The sequence below is a fragment of the Dermochelys coriacea genome, chromosome 19 (genome assembly GCF_009764565.3).
Source record: "Dermochelys coriacea isolate rDerCor1 chromosome 19, rDerCor1.pri.v4, whole genome shotgun sequence".
In the NCBI taxonomy this organism is placed as follows: domain Eukaryota; kingdom Metazoa; phylum Chordata; order Testudines; family Dermochelyidae; genus Dermochelys; species Dermochelys coriacea.
Window position 1 is genome coordinate 14720364 of NC_050086.2, and position 27694 is coordinate 14748057.

Here is a 27694-nt window from a genome sequence, read left to right on the forward strand (position 1 = left end):
TCTTGTCCATGGTCACATAACTGCAGAGCCGGTTGGGAATTTTTTGACTCTATGTTCTCCATGGAAATGCACAGATGAGATGAGCACAATTTGGAGTGTCACTCGTACAGCTGGGTAAATAATTGATTTTTCAGTGTGGTGGCAGTTCCGGGTGGGTAAAAGGTGCAGCTCAAAGCAATCTGGACTGCCTGGTGAATTGAAGAAATCCATTTTGTGTTTGGATTGGGGATTCCAGCCTGGGTCTTCCTAACCCCCAGACTAAAGACTGTATGGGGGGGTGGGAGGGGAAGAAAACAGTGTTACCAGCACCACAACCACTTCTTCGTTCTCCTCTGACTGATTCGGGAATGGTCAAAACTATTTGTGTCAAGTTTGCACATAGTGTTGGGTTGACCAAAACTGTATTTGTCAGAGAAATAAACTATATGTCTGAAAAAGTTCACCCAGGTCTAGCTACTTTATCCCTTTGTTGCTTGCTTGTGGTTACTTGCAAACATGATTAGCTATAAATGGAATCTTATTACTTGGGGAATCTTCTCTCTATATTTTGCTAACTTGAGGGGAAAAATCAAATTTTAACTGATTTTAACTCCCCTTAGCTCTGCAGAGCTAACACTGCTCTGGGAGTACAAGCAGGAGTCTATTTCCCTTTCATGCATGGTCAACAGCACTGAGTGATACATTCCAATCAGTTTCCCCTGTGCAACTTTAATTGATTGCTAAAGTGTATCGAAAGCACAATTTGGCTGGTCAGATCTTTATCCCTGGCAATGATATTCAAGAAGGAAAAAATCTGGCTAGAATCTCAGATTGTTTAGGAGTTTGCAGGGCCAGCAGTTAGAGTCTTTTTACTTACAAATGATGCCCATCTGATCTGGAGTCAGTGAGTTAAAATAAACCTAAACCTGCTTTTAAGAGGAAAGCTGCTCATTTGCTATGTTCCTCCAATTGCAAGGATAGCGCTCTACAGACGCCAGACAGCCAGGGATTGAAGCCATTAGCTTTTTATTTAAACTCATTTTTCAAATCACACAAGAAAAGCAAAACCACAAAGACTTGGAGGTGCAAAATGGCAGAGCAATATTGTAATGATCCCAGCATTTCCAACAGCCAGATCACACACTCTTACTCAGTAGTATAGGCAGGCAGGCTGAGCCCCGCAGTGCAGTTCACTCGGAATCATCATTTTGCTGATCCTTTTTGCTTAGGACTTCATTAAAAGCTGCTAAATTTCAGAATTGGGCTTTCTCCTCAAAAAGCTTTTTTTGGTTCTATTTCCTCTTCTGTAGATCCAATTCTTCTCTCAGCTAGAGAGGTGTAAATCGAGAGTAGCTCTTTGGAAGCAAACCAAGCTGTGCTGGGATGAAACCAGCATGAGAGGAGAATCAGATCTGACACTTCTATTTTCACAGCAGAAACTGAGATTGTTATGAACTCCAAGTCCGTTGAACCAGAGTGAGTCTGGTGCAATATAAGCACGCTATCACAGTAACAGAGGCATTATTCAGTGAGGCTGAGCATCTGCCAGTTGAGGCACAAGAGCTAAGAGGCATTCATAGCAGCAGAGACGTCTTTCCATCTCAGTGGCTGGGGCTTAAACTCCTGAGTAGGGTGGTGGTGACTCCTTGGAGGACAGTTCTACGGCTTCCTCGTATGACGGCAGCAGGACCTGGGAGGAAGAAATCATTAGAGTCCCAGACTTGCTCTGGAAACAGGAAAATGTTTCAATTGAATTTTACCTAGTGTGTAAAAAGAAAAGGAGTACTTGTGACACCTTAGAGCTGAACAAATTTATATGAGCATAAGCTTTTGTGAGCTACAGCTCACTTCTGAAGCTCACAAAAGCTTATGTTCAAATAAATTTGTTAGGCTCTAAGGTGCCACAAGTACTCCTTTTATTTTTGCGGATACAGACTAACATGGCTGCTACTCTGAAACCTACCTAGTGTGTGTTTCTTTCCCCAGGGCAAAGGAGTGGGGTAGGAGCGACAAGGCTTATGAAGGACAGAGGACTGGAAAATGAAGGCATGTGTTAAGGACTGAATCCAGAACCTCTGAATCAAAAGACAGAAAATGCTACAGCCTGAGCTAGATGACCCAGCTCTGTTAGTGCAACAACAGTAGCAAATTCATAAGCCTCTATGTAGTCCAGCCACAAGAGTCAGAGCCACGGTGTTTGGGCTCCACACTCTTCTGGCTGGACAATTATTAGAATTGGTTGAAATTTCCAATTTGAGACACAAAAACAACAAAAATGTTTCAACTCAATTTTTCACAACTTTTTTGGGGGGTAAGGGGTATTTTTTTTTGCAGGGGGTAGGGAGGTTACTGCTTTTCAACAATCTTGATTTTCGATCTATTTTTATGGCGTGTCCTTATGTTTTTGGAGTGGCCTTCCAGCGGCTACACACACAATCCCAGAGCAGCTTCTGCTAAAATGGTCAGCTGTGAAACACTTGAAAATATTCCAGTTAGGCTTTGGCATTAACACCCCATTAAAATGAATGGGGAAGTGTCACAGCTCACTTAGATGCCTATCCAGAAAAGTACTTACCTTTGAGTTTAAGCATGTGCATAGTCCTAACAAGTACAAGCAGGAGTCTATTTCTTTTTTGTGCATCATCAACAGCACTGGGTAATACATAGTCCTAATGAGTGCATAGTCCTAACTTCCGCGAGACTGCTTATATTCTCAAAGTTCAGCACGTGCCTTGCTAGGACAAGGCCTTAGACAACTGATTCAGGCTGCCCGTAGATTCGCAAGACAGCTCTGCATTGGTTCACATTCAATATCTTCTATAATAGAGAAGCCTTGATTCAGCACTACAATATTCCAGTTTTTCATGCATCCCAGTGTAACTCCACTGACTTAAATCGTTTTACACCACATTAAAACTGGAGTAATGTGGGGGTGAATCAGACCTGTAATGGTGGTTAATGGAAGCTTCAATTATGCTTGCTGCTAAGCCCCATCTCCATCCAGACTCTGCCTTTTTGTGATGGACACCAGGAGCTGGCGTTCGGAACTTCTCACCTTCTCAGCAAACTCTGGCATGACTTTCACCTCCTCTCTTGCTGCCTTTAATGTACTTGTAGCATCTCAAGACACATTTGAACATGTAGGCCTGAAAATCAAAGGGGAAAAGAGGTTTGTCCTTGCATTACTGCCTTTTCATTCCTGACAACAATCAGTCACTGCTGTACTGCCCTAGATCTGTCACTGAACTGCTGTTCTTCCTGTGAATTGGAGGCCCTGAAGTACTGTCCACCACACTCTCTGGAACCCTGATGCAGCTGTCTCACTGTGGGTCCTTCACCTGGGACATGGAAGCATTGCTCTGTTGAATGCCCACCTCTGAGTGGCCCAAGGAGTGCCGAAAGCTCCCTAAAAGTGTGGGGGGGGGGCGCACCGACGCCTGAACCATGGCCCCACCTCCTGCACTGCCCCTTCCCTGAGCCCCCGCATCATCCCTTCTTCCCAAGCCCCCACCCTCGCCCCACCCATTCACCCTGAGGTCCCACCCTTGCACTGCTCCTTGTGCCGGAGCCCTGCCCTCGCACCTCTCCTTCCCTCAGGCCCTGCCCCCACCCCACCTCTTCCCCCCAAGACCCCACCCCCCACACTCCTGTTCCTCCCCCCTCCATCGCTTGCCCTTATAGCCAGTGAAAAGTGATGGGACCAGGGCCCCCTGGCGCCCCCTATTCTTGTGCCCCTGCCACACCTGTCTTGATTCTGCAAGGTGACATGGTTAAAGTCAAGCAAGTGCTTTCAGGCTTTGATGGATCAGGGACAAGATTGGCCAGCAGAACTGAGTCCAAAACTGGGAGGCAGGTCAATGTATTTTTTTTTATTTTTTTTCCTGAGTGGGGCAGCCCAGAAAAAGCACCGTGGGCCATAACCTTTGCCTCTCAGCCCTCCAGGAGAAACACGAAGGACTCTTTCCAACAGGAATGGACCTGAAGTTCTGCCCATTCCATTTATTATACTTTCATTAGTTCCATTTCTGGTAAAATAGCCTCTGGCCTTGGAGAGTTTTACAAGATGAAATAAATAAGATTTTTCTAGGAAAATGGATCAATTGACAGACTGCGGCCCAAGACAACGTACCGTATTAAATAAACATTTGCTTTACTATGTGCAGTGAGGCGAAGTCATACATCTCTTATTTTATTGGCGTGTGTTTTAAAATGAGCTTTGGAATGTGCTTTGAAATAAGCCCCAGAGTGTCAGGAAAAGACTTAAGGATGGGATTTTCAAAAGAGTCTGAGGGAATTAGACGCCCAAATCAGAAACTACTGAGATAAATGCACTTTTCTGGGACAACGCAGATCACAAAGCTGAGGCCAAAGCATGTGGGAGCTGAGACCAAACATTCTCAGTCAAGGGGATCCAGCTGTGGTACAAACTTCCAAAGGAGATCAGGTGAATCCAGAGCCTGAGCATCTCTAGGAAATGCTACAAACCCTCTTCTTGGAAAGGCCTTTGTGCTGTAACAATGGCACTTCACAACCCTGGTGTTAGGATATAGATATTCAGGCCTATCTGTAAAGGCCTATACTCTAAGAATTTAGGCATATTCTTATCACTTAGCTAGTTATAGAGGTATAAAAGAAAGAATCAAAATCACTGTCTGCCGGTATAAGGGCCTTCTCTTACTGAGACATGTGTCTGAGGCCCTGTGCTTAGGCTAAGGCCTTTGGCTAAGCAACAGAGGCAGCCATAAGCTGGGAAGCGACCGGTCACCTCCTCACATCCCAAACTAGTCACATTGAAAGAAGGTGCTATTGGGCTGTTAGGATACAATCCTGTCCTGATAATGCCTATTGCCTCCGGAGAAAAGGAAGTGCCTAGAAGATGTAAAAGGAAACTTAGTTTGATAGCATCCTGTCCGACAAGAACTCACTTATCAATAGCTGGGATGTGAAATCCTCATTTCTGTGTTGTTCTATCATTGTAGCTCCCATTTCCATTTCCCTATAATCTATGTTCTCTGATTGTTTCCGTCTGCTGTATAGTTAATTTTGCTGGGTGTAAACTAATTAAGGTGGTGGGATATAATTGGTTAAATAATCATGTTACAATATGTTTGGCTTGATTGGTTAAATTTCAGTAGAATGATTGGTTAAGGTATAGCTAAGCAGAACTCAAGTTTTACTATATAGTCTGAAGTCAATCAGGAAGTGTGGGGGGGAATGGGAACAGGGAATGGGGATTGGAATCATGTTTTGATAAGGGCAGGAATGGGAACAGGGACACAGGTAAGGCTCTGTGGTGTCAGAGCTGGGAAGGGGGACACTAAGGAAGGAAATGGAATCATGCTTGCTGGAAGTTCACCCCAATAAACATTGAATTGTTTGCACCTTTGGACTTCAGGTATTGTTGTTCTCTGTTCATGCGAGAAGGACCAGGGAAGTAAGTGTGTGAAGGAATAAGCCCCCGGTCATAAATATAAAGGGAAGGGTAAGCACCTTTCTGTATACAGAACTATAAAATCCCTCCTGACCAGAGGCAAAACCCTTTCACCTGTAAAGGGTTAAGAAGCTAGGATAATCTCGCTGGCACCTGACCAAAATGACCAATGAGGAGACAAGATACTTTCAAAGCTGGGGGGAAGGGGGAACAAAGGGTCTGTCTGTCTGTGTGATGCTTTTGCTGGGAACAGAACAGGAATGGAGTCCTAGAACTTAGTAAGTAATCTAGCTAGATATGCATTAGATTTCTGTTTTGTTTAAATGGCTGGTAAATAAGTTGTGCTGAATGGAATGTATATTCCTGTTTTTGTGTCTTTTTGTAACTGAAGGTTTTGCCTCGAGGGAATCTCTATGTTTTGAATCTAATTACCCTGTAAGGTATTCACCATCTTGATTACAGAGGTGATTCTTTTACTTTTTCTTTAATTAAAATTCTTCTTTTAAGAACTTGATTGCTTTTTCATTGTTCTTAAGATCCAAGGGTTTAGGTCCGTGTTCACCTATGCAAATTGGTGAGGATTTTTATCAAGCCTTCCCCAGGAAAGGGGGTGTAGGGCTTGGAGGGATATTTTGGGGGAAGATGTCTCCAATTGGTCTCTTCCCTGTTCTTTGTTTAACACGCTTGGTGGTGGCAGCATAGGGTTCAAGGACAAAAGGTAAAAGTTTGTACCTTGGGGAAGTTTTTAACCTAAGCTGGTAAGATTAAGCTTAGGGGGTTTTTCATGCAGGTCCCCACATCTGTACCCTAGAGTTCAGAGTGGGAAGGAACCTTGACATGGTGGCAGAGCGGTGGGATCATTTTGAGATCAATTTGAGTTTTTGGGGATCAATTTGAACCAGAAACACAGATTTTAAAAGGACATTTTTTTCCTTTGGGCTGCTTAAAAGCAGGTTTTAAGTTGAAAGCAGTTAGAGTTTTTTGTCTCTGCCTGGAGGCCAGAGCAGAGACAAAAGGGATTTGTCTTTTTGAGCTGGAGTTTTCTCTACCTCAAGGCAGGGTAGTTAACCTCCTGCAGGGAAATTCACAAGTTTTTCACAGACCTGAAGAGGGTTTTTTGTTTGTTTTGTTTTTTTAAGCTAAGAGCAACTAGAGGGATTTTCTATCTATTTGCTTGGAGACAAAGGTTTTAGCTTTTTTTTAAAGGATTTTTCTGTAGGCTGACAATCACTATCAGAGAACATAGGTATCAGGTTACAGCACAACAAAATTTTACAAGCCAGGTTTTTTTGTTTTGTTTTGTTTTGTTGTTTTCTTTCTAACTCTCAGGTGTAAAGTTAGTTAAAAACAGAGAGGCAAATATGACAGAAACCAAGGCACAACACAAATTGGAGTTAACCAGACTGGAGGCAGTGAAAGAGGCAGAAAAAGCCCTAGAGGCTGCCCACAGGAAAGCTATGGAGGCAAGGGAAAAAGAACTGGAGGAGAAGGAAAAAGAGAGGAAGCATGCACTGGAGATGGAGAAGGAAAGAATATACCAACAAACCCTAGCAATCCTTCTCCAGGTACCACTTCCCATCCCAGAAAGTTCCAGATCTACAAGGCAGGCGATGATACCGGAGGCCTTCTTAGAAAACTTTGAAAGGCCCTGCCTTGGGTACAGCATCTCCACAGACCAATACATGGTAGAGTTGAGGACACAGCTCAGTGGACCCTTAGCCGAGGTGGCAGCTGAAATGCCTAAGGAACACATGAACAGTATGAACTGTTTAAAACCGAGGCGAGAGTCGGAATGGGGGTAATACCTGAGCATTCCATTGGCGGTTCAGAGCCCTAAGGTGGAAACCAGACGTGTCATTTACCAGACATGCCTACCACACTGTGAAACTTTGGGATGCCTTGGATAGTCAGGAGCAAGTGTTAAATCTCCAGAAGATTTAACCTTCCTACATGCATATGGAGCAGTTCTTAGAGGGTGTTCCTGAGGAAATAGAAAGATACATCCTAGATGGGAAGCCCAAAACTGTAATCGAGGTGGAGGAGATTGGAGCCAATGGGTGGAAGTGGCAGAAAAGAAAAAAACTAGTTGCAGTTAGGGCGAATATCAGAAGGGGCAAACCAGAACAAAACGGGTGGAGGGAGGAGAGAGGAATAATCCTGGTCGCAATTGGAGCAGAATACCAGAAGGGACAAACTTCAGACCACACCCTACTACCGGGGGCGCCCAAGGCCCCAACTACAAACCCCAAGGAACACTCCAGATACCTTATCATCCAGCACCAGAACCAGTTGCCAGCACTGAATCCAGTACTTGCAACCAATACCAGAGGGCCCCACCGAACCTGCACCAGAAGCAGCAGATAACCCTATATGAGAGGCTCAGCCAAAGCCTGAACCCCAATGTAGTGCACCAGCGGAAAGCGGTTCACAGTTAACGGAAACAGCCCCATCCCCTACATCACTTCCAGAGGGACCAAGCCCAGATCCACAATCCAGTGAGGAACTGATGTCTCCAGCCTCAAGGGAACAGTTCCAGACCAAATAGGAAGCAGATGAAAGCCTCCAGAGAGCTTGAGACGGCGGCACGGAGCAACCCACTGCCTCTCAGCTCTTCTAATCGATCCAGGTTTGTTGTAGAAAGAGGACTTTTATACAAGGAAACTCTTTCTGGTGGACACCAGGAAGACTGGCAACCATCAGAGACAGTTAGTAGTTCCAACTAAGTACTGGGTAAAGCTCTTGAGCTTAGCCCATGATCATGCTAGTGGCCATGCTGGGGTGAACAGGACCAAAGACTGTTTGGGGAGGTCATTCCCTGGGAGAGAATGGGCAAGGATGTTTCTACCTATGTCCGGTCTTGTGAGATATGTCAAAGAATGGGAAAACCCCAAGACTAGGTCAAAGCCCCTCTCCAGCCACTCCCTATCATTGAGGTTCCATTTCAGCGAGTAGCTGTGGATATTTTGGGTCCTTTTCTGAAAAAAGACCTACAAAGGAAAGCAGTACATACATGGATTTTGCCACCCGACAGCTGGAAGCAGTGGCTCTAAGCAACACCAGGGCTAAAGTGTGTGCCAGAGTAGGTTGGCCCTCCGACATCCTCCCAGATGCAGGAACTAATTTCCCGGCAGGAACTATGGAAAGCCTTTGGGAAGCTCATGGAGTGAATCACTTGTTTGCCACCCCTTACCATCATTAAACAAATGACCTGGTGGAGAAATTTAATGGAACTTGGGGGCCATGATACGTAAATTTGTAATGAGCACTCCAATGATTGGGACCTAGTGTTGTAGCAGTTGCTCTTTGCCTACAGAGCTGTACCACATCCCAGTTTAGGGTTTCACCATTTGAACTTGTAAATGGCCGCGAGGTTAAGGGGCCATTTCAGTTGGTGAAGCAGCAATGGGAGGGGTTTATGCCTTCTCCAGGAACTAACATTCTGGACTTTGTAACCAACCTTCAAAACACCCTCCGAGCCTCTTTAGCCCTTGCTAAAGAAAACCTACAAGATACTCAAAAAGAGCAAAAAGCCTGGTATGATAAACATGCCAGAGAGTGTTCCTTCAAAGTAGGAGACCAGGTCATGGTCTTAAAGGTGTTCCAGGCCCATAAGATGGAAGCGTCATAGGAAGGGCCATTCACGGTCCAAGAGCTCCTGGGAACTGTTAATTATCTCATAGCATCCCCCACCTCAAACCAAAAGCCTAAGGTGTACCATATTAATTCTCTAAAGCCCTTTTATTCCAGAGAATTAAAGGTTTGTCAGTTTACAGCCCAGGGAGGAGATGACGCTGAGTGGCCTGAAGGTGTCTACTACGAAGGGAAAAGCGATGGTGGCATGGAAGAGGTGAACCTCTCCATGACCCTTGGGCATAAGTAGCGACAGCAGATCAAGGAGCTCTGCACTAGCTACGTGCTGACGTTCTCTGTCACCCCTGGACTGACTGAATGGACATACCACTCCATTGACACAGGTAGTGCTTGCCCAATTAGAGCTCAACCTTACCGGGTGTCTCCTCAAGCTAAAACTGCTATAGAACGGGAGATCCAGTATATGCTACAGATAGGGTTAATCTGCCCCTCTGGCAGTGCATGGGCATCTCCAGTGGTTTTAGTTCCCAAACCAGATGGGGGGATATGTTTTTGCGTGGACTACCATAAGTTAAATGCTGTGACTCGCCCAGACAACTATCCAATGCCACGCACAGATGAACTATTAGAGAAACTGGGATGGGCCCAGTTCATCTCTACCTTGGACTTAGCCAAGGGGTACTGGCACGTACCACTAGATGAATCCGCCAAGGAAAGATCAGCCTTCACCACACATGTCGGGCTGTTTGAATTTAATGTACTCCATTTCGGGCTGCGGAATGCACTCGCCACCTTCCAAAGACTTGTAGATGGTCTCCCAGCGAGATTAGGAGAATATGCACTCACCTACCTTGACGATGTGGCTATATTTTTGGATTCCTGGGCAGAACACCTGGAATATCTACAAAAAGTCTTTGAGCACATAAGGGAGGCAGGACTAACTCATAAGGCTAAAAAGTGTCAAATAGGCCTAAACAGAGTGACTTACCTTGGACACCAGGTGGGTCAAGGAACTATCAACCCCCTACAGGCCAAAGTGGATGCTATCCAAAAGTGGCCTGTCCCAAAGTCAAAGAAACAGGTCCAATCCTTCTTAGGCTTGGCTAGATATTATAGGTGATTTATACTGCAATACAGCCAAATCGCCACCCCACTGACCAACTTAACCAAAAAGAAACAGCCAAATGCCATTCAATGGACCAAAGAGTGTCAGAAGGCCTTTAACCAGCTTAAAGCAACACTCATGTCTGACCCTGTGCTAAGGGCCCCAGACTTTGACAAACCGTTCCTAGTAACCACAGATGTGTCTGAATGTGGTGTGGGAACAGTTTTAATGCAGGAAGGACCGGATCAAGAATTCCAGCCTGTAGTCTTTCTCAGCAAGAAGCTGTCTGAGAGGGAAAGCAACTGGTCAGTCAGTGAAAAAGAATGTTACGCCACTGTCTAGGCTCTGGAAAAGCTACGCCCATACGTTTGGGGACGGCGTTTCCACCTGCAAACCGACCATGCGGCGCTACGGTGGCTTCATACCGCCACGGGAAATAACAAAAAACTTATTCGGTGGAGTTTAGCTCTCCAAGATTTTGATTTTGACATCCAACACATCTCAGGAGCTTCTAACAAAGTGGCTGATGCACTCTCCCGTGAAAGTTTCCCAGAAGCAACTGGTTAAAATCATCCTTGAGATGTGGAAAATATTGTTAGTCTTTATATACTTGGTAGTATATTTATAGGTGCATGTGTCTTATTAACTCTGTTTGTCTCCTAGAGCTCCAGGAAGAAATCACAGCCAGTGTTTCACCCTATCTGTGATTTGGGATGCGTGTCATAAATATAAAGGAAGGGTAACCACCTTTCTGTATACAGAACTATAAAATCCCTCCTGACCAGAGGCAAAACCTTTCACCTGTAAAGGGTTAAGAAGCTAGGATAACCTCGCTGGCACCTGACCAAGAATGACCAATGAGGAGACAGGTTTACTTTCAAAGCTGGAGTGGGGGGAAACAAAGGGTCTGTCCTGTCTGTGTGATGCTTTTTCCGGGAACAGAAAAGGAATGGAGTCTTAGAACTTAGTAAGTAATCTAGCTAGATATGCGTTAGATTTCTGTTTTGTTTAAATGGCTGGTAAATAATTTGTGCTGAATAGGATGTATATTCCTGTTTTTGTGTCTGTTTGTAACTTAAGGTTTTGCCTCGAGAGATTCTCTATGTTTTGAATCTAATTACCCTGTAAGGTATTTACCATCCTGATTACAGAGGTGATTCTTTTACTTTTCTTTAATTAAAAGTCTTCTTTTAAAGAACCTGATTGCTTTTTCTTTGTTCTTAAGATCCAAGGGTTTGGGTCTGTGTTCATCTACACAAATTGGTGAGGATTTTATCAAGCCTTCCCCAGGAAAGGGGATGTAGGGCTTGGGAGAGTTTGGGGGAAAGACGTCTCCAATTGGTCCTCTTTCCCTGTTCTTTGTTTAACAGGCTTGGTGGTGACAGCATAAGATCCTAGGACAAAAAGTAAAAGTTTGTACCTTGGGGAAGTTTTAACCTAAGCTGGTAGAATAAGCTTAGGGGGTCTTTCATGCACGTCCCACATCTACCCTAGAGTTCAGAGTGGGGAGGGAACCTTGACACCCCCTAACACATGCCCCTGCCTGCTGCTCATAAATCCCACCATTGACACCCCTTCAACCCAATACACCCACACCAACCAAACAACCAACCAAAACAATTACCCTGAAACAATCAACCAACGCCACCCCCCAGATCCCACCCTAAGCAGAGTTTTTACCCAAAAAGGGAAAAGTGCCAGATGCTCCATGAATTCCACTAAGGACTTTGCTATTGATTTTACATGGAACGTGCTATGCTAGTGAGTGGCAGTATAATACTCTGAAATAGAGAGTGTAACAGAGAGAGACTCCATTGAAATTCGGAGGGACTTGGGCACCTAAATCTCTTAGATTCCGTTGCAACCTCACCTATTGGACAGAGCCTGCAATCCATTATATCAGCTCCACCTGGGATATCTGCACTGGAGATGATGGATGATGGAGTTTGCCTGAATTTCAGCCAGTTTCAGTGACAGCGGAATCTTCCCCTAAAAAAATCTGACTGTGTCTGAAAAATATCAAGTATGCCCAGGTTAGGCTCTGAATTCTGGGTCATCCATTCTTAGGATCACTCAGGGAAATATCAGTTTGCAAATAAAGAAGGAAGCAAAATTCGAGGCCTGCCACTATGTCCTTGAAAATGGAGTTCAAAATGGGAGTTTAAAGTAGGACGAACCAATACAGAGCCCAAATGCCAAGTGTGATGCTTTAAATTCAGGCCTGCATCCAACTACCTCTTGTAATTTGCCAGGGTGGCGGAGGGCAGTTTTATTGGTGGTTAGAAACCAGTTAAACCATCTTTCACGCCTAACAGCGATGATGGAATATAAGCCATTCAAGCCAGGCCAAAGGGAGTTAGGCACATATCTGCCATCCACATTCAATGGGGCTTGGGCACCTAACTCCCTTAGGAGCCTTATGAAATCACAGCCTAAAGCTCCTTTGCATTGTGGGTGAGGGTCCAACTGGAGGGTGCTATCAGCTGTCGGGCAGTTTGGTTAGGGGTTGGGGAGCTTGTCTTAGGAGTTGTGGGACTCAGGAGGTTCTGAGCCTTTGGTGGGAGGAGGATGAACTAGATGATGTGAGGGGTGTGGCCCGCCCCCAGCCCTGACAGGGTTAACGAGAGGCCAGTTAGGTTACCTGGCATCACCCGTGAGAGAGAAGGCCAGCAGGGGAAGGGCTGGGGAACAGGATAAAGCCAGGACACTGAAAGCAGAAAGAGGACTTCAAAGACAGGAGCCTACAGCTACTCCCCGGGAGGAGGGAGGTCACCCAGAGCAAGCCAAGTGGGAGGGGAAGCACTGGGATCCTGCCCTAGAGTAAAGAGTCTGACACAAGGCTAGGAGGGAGTGACGGCACCATGGGAGTAGTGTAAGTTCCCATGGTAAACCTAGAAGCTGGAAAGAAAACATAGAGAAGGCTAAAGGGTAGGAAGGAGCTCAGGGAAAGATGGGGACTGAGGACCTGGATTGCTGGTTATAGGGTCCCCGAGCTGGAACTCGGTATGGGGCAGGCTCAGGTTCTTCTGCCAGCCCCTGGCTTAGTGGCATAAAGGCCTGAGCTGGGGCTGAACACCAGTTGGAGACGACATTCAGACAATTGGACTCCATAATCCTGGAAGGGATGACCTGGCTGGAGGGCCATGTTACCAGAAAGGGACAACTTGGCACAGCAAGAGCGGCATTCCCCGACCTGGGTGCCAGGAGGCATGCTAGCCAGGAGTGGGGCCTTGTGACAGTCACAGGAGGCAAGGAAAGGGCTGAGCACTTATCACTAGCTGACGGACTGGTGGAGGGAGATGGGAGCTATGGAAGAGTGTAGGGAGCTGTGAGTGAGGAGATGGGACTGGCCAGGTCTATGACATTTGGATCAAACCCCTCACTGCCCAGCCACAAGAATGGGACTGACTCAGCAAACTGGAACAATCCCAGCAGATTCAGGATCTGGTCACTCTAGCCACTGAGGAAGAGAGAAGCATGAGCACATGTTTATTTGCAAGGAAAAGGCTTGCAGGGCATAGACCTTAGGGGGTTGCTAAGAGACAGGTCTTAGGAGACCTGTCTCCTAAGACAACTCCTCAGTGTCACTCAGAGCCTCCACACTAGGGTCTCATTCTATATGTCTACACAGCCCACGGAATCGAGCCTCCCAGCCTGGGTTGACAGACTTGAGCTCACATTACTGTGCCAAAAATATCTATGTAGACAGCGCTTTAAGCTCCAGCTCAGGCTGAAGTCCATCCCTCTCCCCAGGCTTCAGAGTCCAATCCGCACCATCTACACGGCTACATTTAGTGCCCTGGCATGAGCTCAAGTCTGCTGGATCAGATGATTGCATGGTCTGTGTAGATGTACCGACTGAGTGAAACTGTGGACATGAACCTGGGCAGGAAAGGTAAAATATTGGCTGCCTTCTTCTTTCAACGCCACCGGTGGCTGGTGCATAGAACATTTCTGACACACTCCATCTATCCTGGAAATACGGAGCTATAATGCTCACAGCACAGAAGCAAGGAGTCTCATCTGGTTATGGGGAAGATTGTGCTTGGCCATGGGGTAGTGGATGACAGGGAGAAAGTAGGGGGAGCTTCTCCCTCCTTATGTCCCCCCACAAAGGGACCAGCAACAATTGCAGACCCTTCTAGCACCACCAAGTGTGCTGACCACCCCAAAGAAGCGGGGAAGGAGCCTACCAGACAGGTCAGAATAGCTTGAGCATCCTTCCAGGAGCGCTCTTGGAGAGTGCGGATCCCACTGATTTCAGCAGGAGCATTGTGCATGTATCTCGGGGCAAGATACCACTCTAGCTGTATGTACAGCCCAATATTATAGCCTTACTCTTCCTTCAGGCAACTGACTTAATCTGCAGTAGGACAAACTGTAGCCCTTTAAGGTCTGCACCTTGCTGGGTGCTGACGGTGCCTAGGAACTGACAAGAGCAGGCCCTGAAACCTGTGAAATCTCTACAGACTAGGCCCCTAGAGCATCAGAATGAAAGCAAATGTCCTCCTCTCACCCAGATACACCAGAGGTTTTTCAGGTGGATTCCACAGGAGATCTGACACAAGCTCTTTGATATCTCTCCCCCTGGCTATATCAAATATTGCTCATGACCTTACCGGAAAGTTTAGAAGGCCCAAACATGGTCACTTCAGCTCTTCATTCATCTCCGACTCTTGCTAAAGTTGCAGGGAGTTACCTGCATTTAATCTTAAAACCCAGGGCAGCATTCTAAGTGTAAGCTGTCTGCAACGTGTTTATAGACCCCTGCTCTGATTTGCAGACCCCCGGGTGCTCAGACGATGCATGCCAAAGAGCAATGGCTGTGCGGCTCATTTTCTTGTCAGAGCTACATTGTCACTTGTAGCTCCCCTAGGCAGTGAAGCAGGCTGACAGTCCCAGTTGGTTACCCAGTCTCTTCAACCCATCCAGCAGCACAGCACTAGCCGTGGGGAAAAATAATGCAGAGCAAGCACCAGGAGCGGGTTGGGAAAGCCAAGGTGCTGTCAGATGTAATGGGACATGGCTCTATGCCACCATGCCCAGATAGCATTGGACTGAATTGAGGGGAAGGCATGCCAGGAGCACAGCAATTGCAGTGAATGCATGTCATGTAATTCTCATTGTTGGCAATCTGGCAATAGGCTGAATCATAGAATATCAGGATTGGAAGGGACCTCAGGAGGTCATCTAGTCCAACCCCCTGCTCGAAACAGGGCCAACACCAACTAAGTCATCCCAGCCAGGGCTTTGTCAAGCTTGATCTTAAAAACTCAAAGAAAGGAGATTCCACCACCTCCCTAGGTAACCCATTCTAGTGCTTCACAACCCTCCTAGTGAAAAAGTTTTTCCTAATATCCAACCTAAACCTCCCCCACCGCAACTTGAGACCATTACTCCTTGTTCTGCCATCTGGTACCATGGAGAAAAGTCTAGATCCATCCTCTTTGGAACCCCCTTTCAGATAGTTGAAAGCAGCTATCAAATCCCCCCTCATTCTTCTCTTCCGCAGACTAAACAATCCCAGTTCCCTCAGCCTCTCCTCATAACTCATGTGTTCCAGTCCCCTAATCATTTTTGTTGCCCTCCGCTGGACGCTTTCCATTTTTTCATATCTTTCTTGTAATGTGGGGCCCAAAAACTGGAGACAGTACTCCAGAGGAGGCCTCACCAATGTTGAATAGAGGGGAACGATCACGTCCCTTGATCTGCTGGCAGTGCCCCTACCTATACAGCCCAAAATGCCATTGGCCTTCTTGGCAACTGTTGACTCATATCCGGCTTCTCATCCACTGTAACCCCTAGGTCCTTTTCTCCAGAACTGCTGCCTAGCCAGTTGGTCTCCAGGCTGTAGCGGTGCATGGGATTCTTCCATCCTAAGTGCAGGACTCTGCACTTGTCCTTGTTGAACCTCATCAGATTCCTTTTGGCCCAATCCTCTAATTTGTTTAGGTTCCTCTTTATCCTATTCCTACCCTCCAGCGTATCTCCCTCTCCTCCCAGTTTAGTTTCATCTGCAAACTTGCTGAGGGTGCAATCCACGCCATCCTCCAGATCATTAATGAAGATATTGAACAACACTGGCCCGAGGACCGACCCTTGGGGCACTCCGCTAGATACCGCCTCCCAGCTAGATATGGGAGCCATTGATCACTACCCGTTGAGCCCAACAATCTAGCCACTTTCTATCCACCTTATAGTCCATTCATCCAGCCCATACTTCTTTAACTTACTGGCAAGAATACTGTGGGAGACCGTGTCAAAAGCTTTGCTAAAGTCAAGGAATACACGTCCACTGTTTTCCCCTCATCCACAGAGGCAGTTTACTCATCATAGTAGGCAATTAGATTAGTCAGGCATGACTTGCCCTTGGTGAATCCATGCTGACGGTTCCTGATCACTTTCTTCTCCTCTAAGTGCTTCAGAATTGATTCCTTGAGGACCTGCTCCATGATTTTTCCAGGGACTGAGGTGAGGCTGACTGGCCTGTAGTTCCCCGGATCCTCCTTCTTCCCTTTTTTAAAGATGGGCACTACATTAGTCTTTTTCCAGTTGTCCGGGACCTCCCCCGATCGCCATGAGTTTTCAAAGATAATGCCAATGGCTCTGCAATCACATCTGCCAACTCTTTTAGCACTCGCGGATGCAGCGCATCCGGCCCCATGGACCTGTGCTCGTCCAGCTTTCTAAATAGTCCCAAATCACTTCTTTCTTCACAGAGGCTGGTCACCTCCTCCCCATGCTGTGCTGCCCAGTGCAGCCGTCTGGGAGCTGACCTTGTTCGTGAAGACAGAGGCAAAAAAAGCACTGAGTACCTTAGCTTTTTCCACATCCTCTGTCACTAGGTTGCCTCCCTCATTCATTAAGGGGCCCACATTTTCCTTGACTTTCTTCTTGTTGCTAACATACCTGAAGAAACCCTTCTTGCTACTCTTACATCTCTTGCTAGCTGCAACTCCAAGTGTGATTTGGCCTTCCTGATTTCACTCCAGTATGCCTGAGGAATATTTTTATACTCTTCCCTGGTCATTTGTCCAATCTTCCACTTCTTGGAAGCTTCTTTTTGTGTTTAAGATCAGCAAGGATTTCACTGTGAAGCCAAAATTGTTGCCTGCCATATTTACTATTCCTCTACACATCAGGATGGTTTGTCCCTGTAACCTCAATAAGGATTCTTTAAAATACAGCCAGCTCTCCTGGACTCCTTTCCCCCTCATGTTATTCTCCCAGGGGATCTGCCCATCAGTTCCCTGAGGTTGTGAAAATCTGCTTTTCTGAAGTCCAGGGACCGTATTCTGCTGCTCTCCTTTCTTCCCTGTGTCAGGATCCTGAACTTGACCATCTCATGGTCACTGCCTCCCAGGTTCCCATCCACTTTTGCTTCCCCTACTAATTCTTCCCGGGTGTTGAGGGGGTGTTGAACTGCCCACGCCTGATCTCATGCTAATAAAGAACTAATAGTCATAAGAAATGACACCGACAATTGATTTTAAAGTACGTTAAAATCCCCACCTGCCTCCCATCCCCCACCATGCCTGCAGATTTGTTTCTGATAGCTCCTCTGCCCTTTTCCCTGTGGGTGGTGGAGGGGAAGCTAGTTAGCTTTATGATGCAGCATATTTAAGTCTTCCTCAGACCCAGGTATCTATTAGTGTACATGGTTGGGGAAGAAATATAAGGCTTTGGAAGGGGATGCTCTGCAATTCTGGCCTTCTGTTTTCCTCCTCTCCTGTACACCCATCATCCCCAGAAAAGCCTGTATAGCATCACTTGAACAATTGGCAATAATTTTAATAATACCAACAACACTTTGCATCTCTAAGACTTTCTTCATCTGAGGATCTCAAAGCACTTGATAATGATCGCCTCTCCCTGCCCCAGGGGATAGATAAGTATAACATCTAGCACTTTTCATCTGTAGATCATAAAGCACTGCCCATCTTTAATATATTTAGCTTCCTGTGCTCCATTTCACAGATGGGTAACTGAGGCTAACAGAGGCTAAGTGACTGGCTCGACATCACACAGGAAATCTATGACAAAGCAGGGAACTGCACCCACGTCTTCTACATTGTAGGCTAGTGCCCTCACCACCAGGCCGTCTGGCTCACTTTGCACATGGGAAACTCAAGTCACAGAGTGGTTAAGCAACTTGCTACAGGTCACACAGGAAGTTAGTGGCATACAGCGGAATAGAACCCATGTGTCACGACTATGGCCTTATCAATTTCACGGCTGTGAAAAATGTGTCACAGACCATGAAATAAGCCCTTCCCCATGAAATCTGATCTCCCTGTTGCTGCTGGGAGTGCCCCAGCCAGGGGGCTCCTAGCTGCAAGTCTCTGCTGGGTTGGGGAGGGACAGGACTTGTCCTTCCCTTGCATGGCAGCTTGGGGGGGGGGGGGAAGAGGGGGAGATAGGTCCACTTCCAGGTACTTTTTGGGTTGAGACCCCCACGGTTAAAACACTGTGAAGTTTTAGATGTAAACAACTGAAAACATGAAATTGACCAATTTTAAAACTCTCTGGCCATGAAATTGATCAAAATGGACTGTGAATTTGGTAGGGCCCTAGTCATGACCCTCTCTTCTCTCGCCAATAGCCTGCTTTCCTGCACGGTATGTTTTGTTTTGGAATGGATTGTAGAGGACAGAGCTATGGGGCAGTAATGTCAAGTTAGAAGGTGAACAGATGGCACCAGATATACAGGAACCACGATGTTTGAATGGAAGGACAATAAATGCTTGCAATGGGCCATTAGGCAAGGCAATTGAGGGCAAAAAGATACTGGATTGGCCCAGGGGGCCCTGAGATGCTTTCCTGGAGGGGAAACGGTGAATTGAAACTGATGAGCTTAAATGGACCAAATGGCCTTTTTTAGATCTACAATATTTCCATTGCAACCATGGTCCTCATCAAAACTCTATCGCTTGGAACTTGTCCCTTATTTGAATAGCCACGGCTGCTTTTGCATCCAGCCCTCAGTGTCATTATGCACCAGAGGAAAGTGAAGGGAATATCACAGCATCCGGATTGTGGAGCTCTAGGTGACATGTCTTTGTCAATTTCAGGGAGCAGCGTTGCATTATGCTGTCAGTCAGGAGTAGCAGTCAGATTGACAGCAGTCAATCTGCAGTCAGATTCACCTGTCATTGCCATGGTGAGCGAGAGCCCCCTCAAAGGTAAATTTAATCTGAGAAGCAGATGTAACTTCCTAACAGTGAGATCAGTCAAGCTCTGAGATGCCTCACAGGGATGTGATAAAATATGTTTATATCTTAGGTCCTTGTAATCCCCTCTCTGTACCCATCTGTTGTTTCTTGTCTACGATTGTAAACTCTTTGGGCCAGGAACCATCATTTGGTTCTTTGTTTGTATGGCACCTAGCACAATGGGCCCCTACGTGCCACATGGTGATGATGACGCCAGCCATGCTCAACCTCTTACATGCAGTGACCCCATATTACAACAGGCAAAAGTTTCAGGATTCCCCTTCGTATGGCACACATTGTGGAAATCTATTTGTGACACTACCCACCTCGTAGGGTCCAAGTCTCCTCTCACTAGCACCTGAGTACCTCTATTGACTCCACTGAAGTTAATCTTGATTTGTACCAGCTGAAGTTCAACCCCAGGGTGTTTCGACTCCTCTCAAGCACAATGACTCATTGAGCAAGTGGCCATGTTGAATTCAGTTGCTACTATCACATCCCACAGCAAAGAAACCAGATACTCACTGAGCACCAGCCCTAGCCATGCACAATTTAAGAGTTATTCATGCCACTATGGGCCAGATCTTCACCTGGTGCAGACTGGCATAGCTCCATTGAAGTCTGGATTTTACTGGTGTAACACACACACACACACTGGCATTATACTGCCCCATCTCAGAGGAGTTGAGTCACATTCACATACCCTTCTGTCTATGGTCTCCAGCACATGAGGAGGAAAGCTTTGTGGTAAAAATCCATGATATGTTGCATACCCATCTAGCTAACCATGTAGTAAACTCAAGCCGAGTTCTATTTGCCAGGGGCACTAAGCGTTCTGCTGGAATGCCCTTAGTACTATGCCAGTCCTGCCAGTCAGATTTCTACACTGCCCTCAGGCCCCATTCCCTGCTCTGCTAATAATAAAAGATATGATGAAGTCATGTCAGGAGTGCAATCAGATAAGACATTGTGCTTCATATTGGCTAGTCTGGCTGCCTGGGAAGAATCTTAATAAAAAAAAAATCTCCACTTGAAAATAGCATTTTCATTCAGGTAGCATCTGCTGGAATAGCTGGAGATGTCTGTGGTTTTCTGAAATGGTCTGAAACTAGTCAATTAAAAACCTGTTCGCTGAGCCATCAACAGATGATTAGTAAACTCCACTGCAAAAGGATTTTCTAAAAGGCCAGGGGGGTTTAGGAGTGGGTGGGCTTTTAATTACATGTTAGGGCAGCCCCAGCCCCCCAGCTCAGCTGGTGTGAACTGGAGTAAGCTCCACTGATGTCAGTGCAGCTATACCAATTTTAACCAGCCAAGAATCTGATCCACTGTGTACTGATGTGATTTATTTTGGCACACAACCGCCAAAGTGAACGGAGAACTTGTGGCACCTTAGAGACTAACAAATTTATTAGAGCATAAGCTTTCGTGAGCTACAGCTCACTTCATCGGATGCCCCGATGAAGTGAGCTGTAGCTCACGAAAGCTTATGCTCTAATAATTTGTTAGTCTCTAAGGTGCCACAAGTTCTCCGTTTCTTTTTGCGAATACAGACTAACACGGCTGCTACTCTGAAAACCGCCAAAGTGTCCCTCATCTTTTGTTCCCAACTCATGAAGCTCCTGGAGGTTCATGTGCTGGTGTCATCTATAAATAGTGGGGAGAGATGGAGCCTTGGAGAGGTTTTGTTTCATATCTGCAGTCTGCAGAGATAGGGAACAGAATCATTTGAATCTCAGACCTCTCTCCTACACTTGTCTCCAGTATCTAGGCTCTGCTTTACGTACACAGCACCTGTTGAGCTCAGTAAGTGACTCTAATGGCAGGACTGGAGAGGAGGAGCAAATTCCTCATGTCTCATGAGGCAGCAAACTCTTGCTCGGCCTTCCTGGGACACCAGGCAATATAGAATCATAGAATATCAGGGTTGGAAGGGACCTCAGGAGGTCATCTAGTCCAATCCCCTGCTCAAAGCAGGACCAATCCCCAACTAAACCATCCCAGCCAGGACTTTGTCAAGCCTGACCTTAAAAACCTCAAAGGAAGGAGATTCCACCACCTCCCGAAGTAACCCATTCCAGTGTTTCACCACCCTCCTAGTGAAAAAGTATTTCCTAATATCCAACCTAAAGCTCCCCCACTGCAACTTGAGACCATTACTCCTTGTTCTGTCATCTGATAACACTGAGAACGGTCTAGATCCATCCTCTTTGGAACCCCCTTTCAGGTAGTTGAAAGCAGCTATCAAATCCCCCCCTCATTCTTCTCTTCTGCAGACTAAATAATCCCAGTTCCCTCAGCCTCTCCTCATAAATCATGTGCTCTAGCCCCCTAATCATTTTTTCTTGCCCTCTGCTGGATGCTTTCCAAGTTTCCACATCCTTCTTGTAGTGTGGGGCCCAAAACTGGACACAGTACTCCAGATGAGGCCTCACCAATGTCGAATAGCGGGGAACGATCACGTCCCTCAATCTGCTGGCAATGCTCCTATTTATACAGCCCAAAATGCCATTAGCCTTCTTGGCAACAAGGGCACACTGTTGATTGACATCCAGCTTCTCATCCACTGTAACCCCTAGGTCCTTTTCTGCAGAACTGTTGCCTAGCCACTCGGTCCCTAGTCTGTAGTGGTGAATGGGATTCTTCCGTCCTAAGTGCAGGACACTTGTTCTTGTTGAACCTCATCAGATTTCTTTTGGCCCAATCCTTTAATTTGTCTAGGTCCCTCTGTATCCTATCCCTACCCTCCAGCATATGGCGGGTTACCTTTAGGAGGAGGACAGCGATGAATGTGATGGTGAAGGTGATCATCACTTTGGCATACTCCTCGGAAGACAACTTCTCCTGGCTTGGCAGGAAGCTCTGAAAGGAAAGGGAAGTGCCCATGATAGTCATATGTCTTTATTCCAACATCAAGGGCCAAATGAAATCAGTTGACAGTTTTGGTCTGATTCCTTGGAGACACATTCCTTGTTTTCCCTGTTACCAGGGAAAGCTTTCATGAGTTAAAGGACCAAACATTCTGGTTCTGCTGAAGTGGGAGAGTAGTAATCCATAAGGGACAGTTTTTCATTTCCTGTTGATAACCAGGTGTCTGCCAGTGCTTCCTGGCCTGAATTGGGGCTTTGATTAATCCTGACTGGATCTAGCCCCCACCTTTAATTGCACCCACTCTGATAGGGATATGTGTAATGGCATCTCTGTGGGCAAAATGCCTTGCTCTGATCAGCAAAGGCAGATCTAGAGCTGGTCAAAATGTCCCTCCCACCCCAAACAGAAAACATCAACAAAAATGAAACAAAACAAAAAAATTATCTACATTTTCAATGGAAAATTTCAGTTTTTGGTGGGGGGAGGCAGGGAGGAATCAATCCCCAACATATTTTAACCAAAAAATAAAATATTTTGGCCAAAACCAATATTTTGATTCTGAAATGCTGTTGCAGTGCCTCCTGGGAGCTATAGTTCAGATGCCTCACGCTCCCAATCTCTGCAACAGGTCAGGCTCCATGGTCAGACTACATCTCCCATGATGCACCTTGCTGTCCCCTTTGTGCATCGGAAATATTTCTGGTTTTGGCTGAAGTATTTCTTTTTTTGCCAAAATATTTCAGTTTTCAGATGCTCTATTTTTCAACAAAAATTTTTCTGCAGAAAGCAGACACTTTTCATGAAAAATCTAGTTTCATGAAAACCACAATTTTCCACAGAAAAACAGTTTTGATGGAAAATTTTCAACTGGCCCGAATATTTTCACTTAATTTTAACTCATTGATTTGTTATCTAAAAGCTGATCCCAACCCATTGAAGTTAATGGCACTTAAACTTGTGGCTAAAGTTAATCATGTTTAATTGGTTCGCTGAATAGGCTTGGACTTGGTATGTGCTTAGGTTAGGGTTGTCAGGTGTCTGGTTTTTTACCAGAATGTCTGGTTGAAAAGGGACCCTGGTGGCTCTGGTCAGTACTGCTGACCAGATCATTAAAAGTTTGGTCAGCAGCGCAGCAGGGCTAAGGCAGGCTCCCTGCCTGCCGTGGCTCCCTGCAGCTCCCAGAAGCAGCAGCCTGTCCCCATGTAGGGGTAGCCAGGACGCTCTGCATGCTGCCCCCACCTCAAGCTCCGGCTCCGCATCTCCCAGTGGCTGGGAACCACGGCCAATGGGAGCTGCCGGTGCGGCACCCGCGGACAGGGAAGTGCACAGAGCCACCTAGCTGCACTTCCATATGGGAGCCAGAAGGGGAACATGCTGCTGCTTCTGGGAGCTGCTTGAGGTAAGTGCTGCCGGGATCCTGCACCCCTGACCCCGTCTTGTGCCCCAACCTCCTGCCCCAGCCCCAATCCCCCTCCCGCCCTCTGAACCCCTTGATCCCAGCCTGGATCACCCTCCTGCACCCCAAACCCTCATCCCCATCCCCAGCCCCACCCCAGAGCCTGCACCACCAACTGGAGCCCTCCCCACCCCCGTACCTCACTCCCCTTTCCCATCCCGGAGCCCCCTCCTGCACCCTGAACCCCTTGGTCCCAGCTGGAGCAGACTTCCTACACCCAAACCCCTCATCTCCAGCCCCACACCAGGGTCTGCACTCCCAGCCGAAGCCTTCACACACCCCCACATGCCAACTTCCTGCCCCAGCCTGGAGCCCCCTCCTGCATCCCAAATCCCTCATCCCTGGTCCCACACCAGAGCCCGCACCCCCAGGCAGAGCCCAAACCCCCAAACCTGAATCCCCTGCCCCAGCCCAGAGCCCCCTCAAGAACCCTGATCCCTTAATTTCTGGCCCCACCCTGGAACTCACACCTCCAGCTCTCATCCCCTCCTGCACCCCAAACCCCTCATCTCCAGCCCCACACCAGAGTCTGCACCCCCAGCCGGAACCCTCACACACCCCCACACACCAACCCCCTGCCCCATCCTGGAGCCCCCTCCTGCATCCCAAATCCATCATCCCTGGTCCCACCCTGGATCCCGCACCTCCAGCCAGAGCCCTCACCCCCTCCCACATCCCAACCCCTGAGCCAGCCCGGTGAAAATGAGTGAGTGAGTCAGGGTGGGGAAAGCGAAAGATAGAGGGAGGGGGGAGTGGAGTGAGCAGGGGGCATGGCCTCAGAGAAGGGGCGAGGCAGGGGTGGGGCATCAGAATAGGGTGTTCAGTTGTGTGCAAGTAGAAAGATGGCAACCCTAGCTTAGGTGCTTTGCTGAATCAGAGCCTTAGTGAAGGTATGTCCTCAGGGAGGCTGATACCCAGCCTCCCAGTTTTGCCAATTTAATTTGCACCCACAAAATTTGCCGCAGCAAAACGAGTTGTGCTTTTAAGAAATGGTGACTGCACAAGCAAACTGTCAGGGAAGGGCACAGTGATGTTGATTAGAAAGTCCTACAGACAGAGATGAAAGTAAGCCGGTACGGTCCGAGCTGGTATAAAGCCAACCGTACTGGCAGGGGGCAGCTTTCCCGGGGCCCAGCAATTTAAATCGCTGCCAGAGCCCTGGGACTCCCCACTGCTGCTACCGCTACCATGGGGCTCCGGTGGTGATTTAAAGGACCCAGGGCTACTGGCTGTTGCTCCCCCGGACACTTTAAATTGCTGCCGGAGCCCGGGGGAAGCGATGATGGCAGTGGCCGGGAGCCCTTTAAATTGCCTCCAGGCTGCACTGAAGGGCTGGCTGGGTGAGTCTTTCCCAAACCCTGCCCCTTCCGCCCGAGGCCCCACCTAGGATGAGCAGACAGTAAGTGTGAAAAATTGGGATGGGGGTGTGGGGTTATAGGAGCCTAAATAAGAAAAAGACCCCAAAATTGGGACTGTCCGTATAAAATTGGGACATCTGGTCATCCTAGCCCCACCCCTTCCGTTTGAGCCACCCCCTGACCTTGCCCAGGACCCCGGCCCCCCTGCGTACTGGTAAGTCCCTTAAGTTACTTTCACCCCTCCCTACAGATGACCTTTGGCACTGAACAGAGCAAAGCTGGGGTTGCTGCTCTAACAACAAATATTAAAGAAACATTTTTCAAAACAGAAAAAAACTGGATTAACATTTTGCTGATTTCCCTGATAGGCTAAAGCACAACATGACACTTGTCGTCCAGGCTCAGGCTTGTCGTTCATTTATTACCTACCTCTTGGTTCGCTGAGTGGAAGCTGAGGTAGGCTGGGACCTCCGTGTAGGAACTACAAAGCATTAAGACGCTCAGACAGAAACCCAGTAATTGCACGGCCAGGAAGGGAACCTTCGTGTGTGCTTTCTACAGAGACAAAAATGTCCGAGTGATCAAGGCTTTATTTTTGGTTAAATGAAAGAGCCATATTTGTGGGTGTTTCCTTAGCTATAAAGGACCTGATTCTCCTTTATCCTGCACTTGGGCCTTATTCTCTTTTATGCCACAACCCCTTTATGCCACTCTGACAGTGTAAATAGACCTTCAAGTGGACTCAAGTTTTAGTGGCACTTGAAGGTGCCTTTATGCTGCTGAGGTGCTCCAGATTAAGTTATGTCTACACTGCAATCAGTATCTCAGACCTTAAAGTTTGTCTACACTGCAATCAGAGGTGTGACTGCAGCATGTGTAGACATATCCATGCTAGCTTTCATCTAGATAGCTTAAGTAACAGAGCAGGGAAGTCACGGCAGTATGCATGTCAGCATGGGCTGTACAACACCCCCCATCCCTGGGGCCCTGGATACGTACTTGATCAGCGAGCCCACACTGCCGCAGCTTCAGTGATATTCTTATTGGAGCTAGCTAAATCAAAGCTAGCTCGGGTATGTCTGCGCATGTGTTAATCACACCTCTGACTGCCATAGAGACATACCCTGACTGCCAATGGGGAGCTGGTCCCCTGCATGATTGTTAACCCCAGTACAAAGTGGATGTAAAATGTGGTGTTTTACCCCTGTTTTGCACTAGGGCATCTGATGGCACAAAGGGGAAGGGCAATGGTGAATCAGACCTGTCACCCATAAAAGTTTTCCAAAAAACAGTCTAGAAAGTGTAGTACATAAGCAGGCCAAAATTTTTCAGACTTGGGGTGTGGGGATGCAGGCAGGAGATGCAGCAAAATCCATATTTAGGCACCCAATAAATGGGCTGAATTTCATGCAAAAACCCAGTTCTCAGAGTTTCTGGGCTCCTGCTGATGGGAGCTGCTGGCTTTCAACACCTCTGAAAATTGCTGCTGATTTTGATGCCTAAATATCATGTTTGATGCTTACTGTTTAGGCTTGAAGTTTGACTTTTGACCAGAGATGAAATATATGTATTTACTTATTAATGGCATGAGGGGAGAATTCATCACTACAGTTTCCCTTTATAGTACTCTATAGTTCCACTGTCAGACCTCTCTCCGGTCCATCATCTGAGACACAAATGTTCCCCTGGCCACCCTCAATCTGCTGTCGCTTTGGTTTTATTACTGTAAATAAATTACATTGAGTGTGATGAATCAGGCAAGCGAGGTTATAGGAAATGTGATGAATATTAAATGAATGATTCCTGCAATGGGGCAGAGATTCCAATTACACAGGGTTGTAAGACTAGCAGTGGACTTTGGAGGTGAAATCCTGGCTCCATTTAAATCAATGGCAAAACACCCATTGAGTGCAGTGGGGCCAGACATTCACCCCTTGTTCATATAGCGCACCAAATATCCTGCTAGGGGTCTTATGTCAGAGTAGATCACTAGCCTATCTGCCTTAGGTATTTATATAGCCCTATCACAGTAGCTTTGGAGCAGCTCATCATCTTTTTAATGCAGTTATCCTGTGAGGGAAGGAAGTACTAGTAGCCCCATGGTACAGGTGGGGAGCTGAGGCACAGAGAAACTAAGTGACTTGCCCAAGGTGACAAAGGAAGTCTGTGGCGGAGCAGAGACTTGAACCCATGTCTCCAAAGACCCTGGTGACAATCCCTGGACTAGCCTTCCTGCTTCTCTGGGGCCTTAGTCCATCAAGTTTAGTTTCACGTATTGTGCTATATATCTGCACCCTGGCAGCCTGAAAAGTGGGCTCATGCTTCTTACTTACCACATGGCTAATGGATGCAAACGACAGCATTTCAGGGACTTGAATGTAGGAACTGAAGATTGTGAAGAGGGTGAGGAAAAAATCCATGATTTGCAAAGCCAGGAATGGAATCAAGAGGCGTTCCCTATTCTGTGAGAGAGACAGCAGGCAAGTGATTATTTCTATTCAAGTGGGATTGATTAGAAAGGGCTATTATAGTGCTATTGTGCTGTTATAGCTAGAAAAAAATTACACACACACACACCCCGGCAAGAAATTCCACACCTAACTCTAGATATTAGTGTGACAGGTGTATTAGCAATCTACCTTATAGACACGAGAGCTGATCAAAAAATGGGGTTTGTTTTTTTGTTTTTTG

The 27694-nt window shown here is 46.9% G+C and overlaps 1 protein-coding gene across 1 annotated transcript in view; it reads right to left on the reverse strand.

Annotated features, from left to right (window-relative positions):
• Positions 1–988: 988 nt before the first annotated feature.
• The window catches only part of LAPTM5 (lysosomal protein transmembrane 5), a 51211-nt gene continuing 24505 nt past the window's right edge, over positions 989–27694 (reverse strand). Inside the window, exons 4-8 of the mRNA XM_038377768.2 lie at positions 27337–27465; positions 25433–25558; positions 22085–22180; positions 3035–3125; positions 989–1669 (exon numbers count right to left, since the gene is read on the reverse strand). Of these exons, the coding sequence (XP_038233696.1) occupies positions 3039–3125; positions 22085–22180; positions 25433–25558; positions 27337–27465 (438 nt within the window). The 3' untranslated portion in view covers positions 989–1669; positions 3035–3038. The remainder of the gene's footprint in view (positions 1670–3034; positions 3126–22084; positions 22181–25432; positions 25559–27336; positions 27466–27694) is intronic.